General features: G+C 38.2%; 1 protein-coding gene across 4 annotated transcripts; it reads left to right on the plus strand.

Moving 5' to 3' along the window:
• Positions 1–1,503: 1,503 nt before the first annotated feature.
• On the plus strand, positions 1,504–6,661 carry LOC103139659 (zona pellucida-like domain-containing protein 1). Of its 4 annotated transcripts, none has more exons than XM_016672630.1 (11): positions 1,504–1,678; positions 1,786–1,901; positions 1,999–2,225; positions 2,499–2,683; positions 4,152–4,224; positions 4,327–4,424; positions 4,517–4,597; positions 4,706–4,877; positions 4,958–5,061; positions 6,127–6,149; positions 6,241–6,661. In XM_016672630.1, exons 1-11 carry the CDS (start codon positions 1,623–1,625, stop codon positions 6,327–6,329), a joined length of 1,224 nt encoding a protein of 407 aa, XP_016528116.1. In that variant the 5' UTR covers positions 1,504–1,622; the 3' UTR covers positions 6,330–6,661. The 4 variants fall into 4 exon arrangements, with proteins under 4 accessions (XP_016528116.1, XP_007554467.1, XP_007554468.1 ...); XM_007554405.2 differs by having other exon boundaries at positions 1,505–1,678; positions 4,958–5,057; positions 6,123–6,149; XM_007554406.2 differs by having other exon boundaries at positions 1,507–1,678; positions 4,958–5,057; positions 6,123–6,149; positions 6,244–6,661.
• Positions 6,662–7,115: the final 454 nt, after the last annotated feature.

A 7,115-nucleotide genomic window follows, 5' to 3' on the forward strand; every position in this document is an offset into this window, starting at 1 on the left:
AAGTAGTTGCAGAGTATCATGTTTAATATGCACATATTATATTTTGTTTTCTAAATGTTCTATATTGAACCTTATTTCTGCTGATTTTGGTTTTGATCCTTTTTTTTTTTTTTTTGCAAGATACAACTTTCATGAAACGTAAAAGATTTTGGCCTCTGATCAAACCAAAACAATACGCTGAGTGACTTTCAACTTGTAGATGGTTTTTATTTGATTCATATTAGCCCATTTTATTACAGCAAAGCACAAAAAACATCTGGATGAAACCTACTCTAAAAAACAAGATGGTTTGTCATCTAAAACAGAGGTCTGCAACATTGCAATTCAAAGAGCCAAAAAGAGCCAAAACTAATTCAGAAAAAACAAAAAAACATATCTACTGGGAATTTTGTAGCCATTTTTGAAAAAAAAAAACAAAAACAAAAAAAAAACAGCACTGTTTTATTTCTATTTTTAACATAACAGATGCAGATTAGGATATAACAATGTTTTATCGAAAGCTTGGTTCTGCTGAAACCAGTCAAGGAACCCAGAGTTCTTGGAAAACGTGTGGCCCGTACATTGACCTTTGGGTTCAGGTCCTGACCCACATGGTGCACAGCCTGTTCTCCTTTATCGCTCTCTCCCTAAGGTGACAGCATTGAACGCTTTTGGCACCAAGTTCTTTGTCAGCGCTGACACAAATGGCATCGCTATGAGACAAATGCTGTTTATCAATAATAACAGAGACACCAAATCCGGTATTTGACATCAGATACGCCCCGAGTAATCCATCGGGAACCCTTATTCAGGCCGTGTCCTCGCGTCTGTATTATGGCGATGTCCTTTGGGGAACTCGCGATTCCTTTTTTTTTTTTTTTTGGGTCAGGATGCTCCACAAAAGTGTTTGGATACCTTTTCAGATAGGTGTGTCGTTTTGTTCCCAGATTGCACAAAACAGTGGGGACATTTTTCTATTTAAGGTTCCGAGCCTGAGGCCACAACAAAAACATGAACAACTCACTTTCACAAAGTTAATGTAGAAACTTTTATCGTTTTTTTTTTAAAAATGGAAAGATAAATACCTGAAATCCGATCACTGATCCAGATATTTGATAGATGTGGAATTTAAAATTAGATTTGGAGCATAAGGGTGTCTTGGTGGAGAGTGTGTTGTTTGTGTAATGTTAGTGCATATCCTGGGGTCTCTTTGGTTTATGCCTGAGATCATTTAATAATTTGGTCAGAAGAGGATTTTGTGGTATGTTTCAGAGATGGTCCTCCATTATGACCACATACAGTAAAAACATTTTATGTCACCTGCTTATATGTCAAAAATTATAAATTTTTTATAAAATAAACATCTTTATAAGTTTCTGAAATATCTTTGGCTTAATAAAGTGATTTAAAAAATAAAATCAATGTCCAAAACTTTTCAATCATGAAACTAATTATCCATATAATTATTAATTATTCGTAGAATAATTAATTTCTGGAGTGAAATTAATTATTCTGTGATTATTTTTGATTTTGGCCCCAAAATCAAAACCCTACGTCAGCTATTATGAAAAATGAAATTGAAAGCCCGGTTCAGGTTACTCCATTGTTCTGGTGCTCACACGCATGTGGAGCCAGCGCTATAAATGGAGGGATCCGTCCACGGAGGAGAGCAGACGCGACGCAAGATGAAGACATTCAGGTGAGTCTGGGAATTTTTCTTCTTAATTCAGTCTTTCTTTTAGACTTCCAGACAAATATAATAGTTTTTGAAAAGTTTGTCTGATTGTTTCTGCTGCTTTCTCGCAGATCCACGCTGAACTCAATGATGCTGGTCGTCCTCGTGTGGCAGCTCGGCCTGTTTCTGCAGGCCGACGCCCAGATCCCAGACGAATGCCTTACCAGCAGCACATTAAGAGTTCCAGGTTAGACTTCTTTTCTCGGATGGATTACTGCGGTTTTTTTAAGTTGTCATTGCTTTAATTCGCATCCTTCCTCCATTTTTTTTTCTCTTCCTCTCAGAAAATACTGACATAAACGTAACGTGTGGCACCCAGTACATGGACCTCAGGATTTACATTTGTCCTATTTATAATGCTCAGTACAACGAGTCCCTGATGGTGCTCAACAATCAGTTCAAGAACCCGAAGTGCTACGGAAAAGCCGACTGGACTGTCACTCCGCCAGTTTTAAAATTTAGATTCCCCATAAATGAAACTTCCATCTCGGACTGCGGCAACAACTTCCAGGTATTTAATTCCCTTCACCTTCAATATTGTTTGAATCCACTACTTTTTTAGTGAATTGGAGTAGAGAAAAAGTTTTCAACCCTCCTGTGTGGTTTCGGAAATTGATGGTCTGACGGGACAGTCCCCCTTTTCCCAGCTGTCCGAGCGTGACATTTGCCGCGCTCCTCCTGAGCCTCTGGCTAAGACCACTGGGAGGGTTTTAATTGTAAAAATATTTAAGAAGTTTTTATATTCTGCTCTATTTTTTTCATCATCATTATTATTATTTAACAGATAACCAGTCAGGTTGGAACCGGAGAATTTGCAGACTTCTCCAACGTGGAGTTTGTGAATATCTCAGGCATGGTCATGTCTGTAGACCCGTCCGCCGGCATGATCACCTACCGACCGCAGATCCACTACATCTTCTCCTGCAAGTACCCAATGCAGTACCTGCTCAACAACACTCAGCTCAGCGTGTGAGTACAGCAAGGAGACAGCCGCCATCACACACAGGAGGCCCAGAATCATGGAACATGTTAATCGCTTTAGTCTTAAAATAGAAAAAGAAAAGAAAAGGAAAAAAAAACTAATCAACATTGCTGCTGAAATATTATGACAATCCAATAAAATAAAATTTACCATGCAACAATTGCTCAAATGAATTATTTAAATATGACACTGAAACAAATACTTATACAGAACATAAAATTAATAAACAAGTGTGTAATTTTAAAACGCATATGTAAGTTAGTTTTTTCTTTTAAATTGCTTCATGGTCACAGACTGTAATAGTCGAAACGTGGCAGAATTTAATAATAAAAAAAATATTTAAGGATCAGTTAAATATTACAAATATGTAGATAATTGATTACACGTGTTTCTAAACTGGGTTTTATTTACTAACTAGATAAAAATTGTTTCAATATAATTGTTTTTATGGGGACCTGCTGCAACACTTCATTTAATTTTCAGTAAGCTTTATTTATTGAGACGGTGGGCAATACCAAAACTGCTCTCGCCAATGTGATTGGCCGGACGTTTACTTATTGTGTAGGAGAGCCAGTCAGATGTTAGACAGCAACGTGCTGCACAACAGGAACCATGTAATCATTTAAAAACTGGGATAAATATATAAGGTTTTAGATTTAATGGATTCAAATTTGACTGAATTATTTTCAATTTCACTTATAGATTTATGTTATTAATTACAAATCATTCTGAGCATCACAGGTATCCATTCATTCATCAAAGACATCCAGGCTGTTTTAATTATGTAATGCATAAACAATTGTTTATTAATTTATCTGTACAATTTGACAGTCAATAATGCGCCTGGGCTTGTTGTGAATTTATTTTATATGTCAGCTTTATCTGCCACAGTCGGTGCTAAAGCTGTTCACATCAATCTCCTTGGTCTGAAGCTTACTTCCTGTAGCAACCGTGATGGGGGTCGGCTGTGTGGTAACTTACAAAGACTATAGAAATAATTTGGTCTTACAATTTAACACAAGAACTAGTAAGTAATTGGAGAGCAGACAGAAAATAATGAGGCCCCAAAACTGGCACGACTTAAACAGAATCAAACAAAAAATGGGAATGTGGAACAACAGTATAACTCGGAGCATTTTAGCTGAAGGCCAGAAGCTTATGTGTTCCATAAATGTTGAAATCATTAAAATAATTATGTGTATGTGTATGTCAGTTTCAATGGAAATAAATAATTTATTTGCTTCTTACATTGTAGCTCATTTTGCTGCAACCAAAATGGGGAGTAGAGTGCTACGTTGGTCTGTGCCCACTGATGCAAACAAAATTCCCGTCACTCACACATTTCCAGGCCTCTCATGAAAATGACATCAAACCAAAGAAACATAAAACCAGGCAATTTTAGCACCTCTGAAACTGTAACTTTATTAAAAACCTCGGTATATTCTATCCATGCAGATCGGGTGTCAACGTTGCCATACGAGACAACAACGGTAGCTTCATCAGTACCCTGAGTATGGAGCTCTACCAAGTAAGAGCTACTCTCATCTTCAATTCTTTTTTGAAATAATATTAACTTTTTTTTTTTTTTACTTAATTTGATATTTTATTTTTTATCTTTTTCCCAAAACAGGATGCAAATTACCAGAACCTGCTTACAATTCCTCCAACAGGACTCAACCTGAAAACCAAAATCTACGTTTCAGTAAAAGCAACCAACCTGACAGAAAAGTATTCAAACTTTGATCATTTAAATCTAAACCGGCCACATCTGTGCCAAAGGAGAACAAACTACTTAAAGTGTAACTCTGCTTCCTCTAAAGGTTCAACTTGCTGCTGGACCGATGCTACACCACCACAGGTCCTTACCCCATGCAGACCCAATATTACGACCTCTTTGTCGGGTGAGTTGGATGCCACGTCAAGAGACTTTCTTTTTTACTTGCATGACATTCAGCCCTCTTGGGAATTCTTTGTTCTTGACAAACCTCCCGCGTCTTGATGCACCCCAGGTGTACTCGTGACCCGCAGACCAAAGTGGAGGAAAACGGCATTTCGCAGAAAGCTCAATTCTCCTTTGAGGCCTTCAGATTTATAGAGCACAAGAATCTGACAGTTTCCACTTTCTACCTGCACTGCGTCACCAGACTGTGTGAGAAAAGCACCTGCAGCTCCTTACTGCCTGTAAGCCAACTCATGTGCAGCCTTGCGGGAAGATTTTACTTCAAATGGGTTTGAGTTTCTCTTTTGTTTCTTTATGACAGGTCTGTAGTGGTCAAAACCGTAGAAGGAGAGCAGCTACGGATGTGCCGGCCAACGCTACAATCACCTCTCAGCAAATACGCGTCGGCCAAGAGAGCACTGGTGCGTCTTTAATGAAAACGCTTCATATGTCCGTTCCTCCAACACCATCAGAAACAAAGTCACAAAAGGAGAGAATATACAGCTGTGAAATTTGGGAATAAAGCTTTTAGGTAGCAACATGTGACACAACCTGTTCTTTCCCAGGTAACGTTTGTGGAACTAACCAGGTACTTTCTTGAGAATTTTTGGGAACTTGCAAGGTACTTTAAGGTTATGCTTTACAAACCTGACTGGTGAGTAGTTCCAAGTACCTGGTGAGTTCTGGGGAAGTACTAGTTAGCTCCACTAACGTACTTTGTCTTTGGAAAGTACTTTGTGAATTTCAGAAAACACCTGGGAAGTTCTGCGAAAGTTCCAATATTCACACTGCTGGCAAATATGAAGCCAAGTCAGATTTTTTTCTGAGTGGGCAGAGGCTCACGGTGACAAAGTCAGACTTTATAGAAGTGTAAACGCTCAGGTCTGGCCTACATCAGATGTTTTTGAGTCAGATGTGAGCCACGTCCTGAATCCGGCTCGGATCCACTCTTTTGGAATGCGGTTTCAGTGGGAACAACCAAAGCAGGTTTGATGCTGCTTTGACGTTTTAAAACAAGTGTCCTATCATAAGAGCCAAGAGGAAGACATTGTTAAATAAAAGTTGCCCTCCGCCTCCGGAGCTCAGGATGAACTTTCTGTTAAGTCGACATCCCTGTCTCACCCTTCCTTGCTGCAGTACCGGCTTCCGAACAAACCTCTGCACCGAACTGGAAGCCAAAGCTCCGCAAAATACCAGAATGCAGAATTTCACTTCATTTAATATTTGTGCCTTTTGACACATTAAGCGGTTCCAATTGGACAGATCCTTTTCCATTCACATAACCCTCAGCGGTTTTCACAATGTGCTTATTTGAGTGACTTATGAAAGTATTTCCTAAAATCCTGTTTTTCCTGTTTAATCCCATCTATAAGTAACAACAAAAAAAAAACACGCAACTTTCCCAGGTTTAACTTGCATACGTCAAAACTATTTGAATGATATTGTGTTGAATTCTGAATATATTTCCTTTGTTTTTTCCTTTTAAGATGATGAAGGTACGCTGGCTTCTCAAAGTAAGAACCTGCCATATAACTGATGTTCGTCTTTACCGTTTTCCCCACTTTAAGGTAGCTCACTGAATTTTCTTGTCCATTTCTTCTCTAGCAGCTTCATCGGCTGAAAGTATTGCATCCGCTTTCTCGTCGTTGCTGTTCTCATTGCTGCTTGCCGTTTGTTCCACGAAATACGACTAAAACATCACCTGACGAAGAACGAAGCCGATACTAAATCACAGCACATCAACTGCAAAGCAGGACGGGACGGGATTTTACACTAGATCAGGTAGTCATGAGATTCAGACGCAGATTTACAGCTAATACACAGTTTTACTATTTGCTAAGAAGAAAATAAGGGCTCAGCTGGTGTATGATAACAGTGCATTGTAATTATATGTCGGTCATAATCATTATGTTGGATTCATTTCCATGCATTTAATGAGAGTTGACAGCTTTTATAGTCAGGGATGTCGTAATTGTTTAGTTTTGTTTGTTTTCTTGCTGGGAATAAAAAGAAAAGTGATTCAATACTTTTTGAATGTAAAATAATTCGGACTGAATACGTCTATTTTGACAAGTTGTTGGTGTAAACTCATTTATTTCTCCCTGCTTTTAAGGTAGGTTTGTAAGTAGACTAAGAAAAGATGAGCGAGCAAAAAAGTAGTTTTTTTTTTAACTAAGTTTATTCAGTGAAAGTGTTTAAAGCACATCTGACTAACTGAGAAACTTGGGACAAAACTGATCTGTGAGTGTTTTGCCACAAATGACAAATTTGTGGAGACCAATTTCAAATTTGATCTTCAGGTTCTTTCTTTTTAACCAGCAGACCATCACAAAGTAATTTTAGGTAGTTGAATGCATTTTGATATACATTAAATCTCATTTTAGCTGCAGAAAGCTGCCAGCTGAAATCAACTAAAAGTATAATACATCTCCACGTCTTTTAGAAAAGCTTCATCAGGCACAGCGTAGTTAAAAAAAACC

Source organism: Poecilia formosa, unplaced genomic scaffold, assembly GCF_000485575.1.
Source record: "Poecilia formosa unplaced genomic scaffold, Poecilia_formosa-5.1.2 Scaffold63, whole genome shotgun sequence".
Lineage (NCBI taxonomy): Eukaryota > Metazoa > Chordata > Actinopteri > Cyprinodontiformes > Poeciliidae > Poecilia > Poecilia formosa.

What these genes read in the sequence shown, in the direction of transcription:
- LOC103139659 (XM_016672630.1), top strand. Translation starts at nt 1,623, where the DNA reads ATGGAGGGATCCGTCCACGGAGGAGAGCAGACGCGACGCAAGATGAAG. An exon ending in AACAACACTCAGCTCAGCGT is followed by an intron (nt 2,684 to 4,151) that starts GTGAGTACAGCA and finishes CTATCCATGCAG; the next exon opens with ATCGGGTGTCAACGTTGCCA. An exon ending in TGAGTATGGAGCTCTACCAA is followed by an intron (nt 4,225 to 4,326) that starts GTAAGAGCTACT and finishes TTCCCAAAACAG; the next exon opens with GATGCAAATTACCAGAACCT.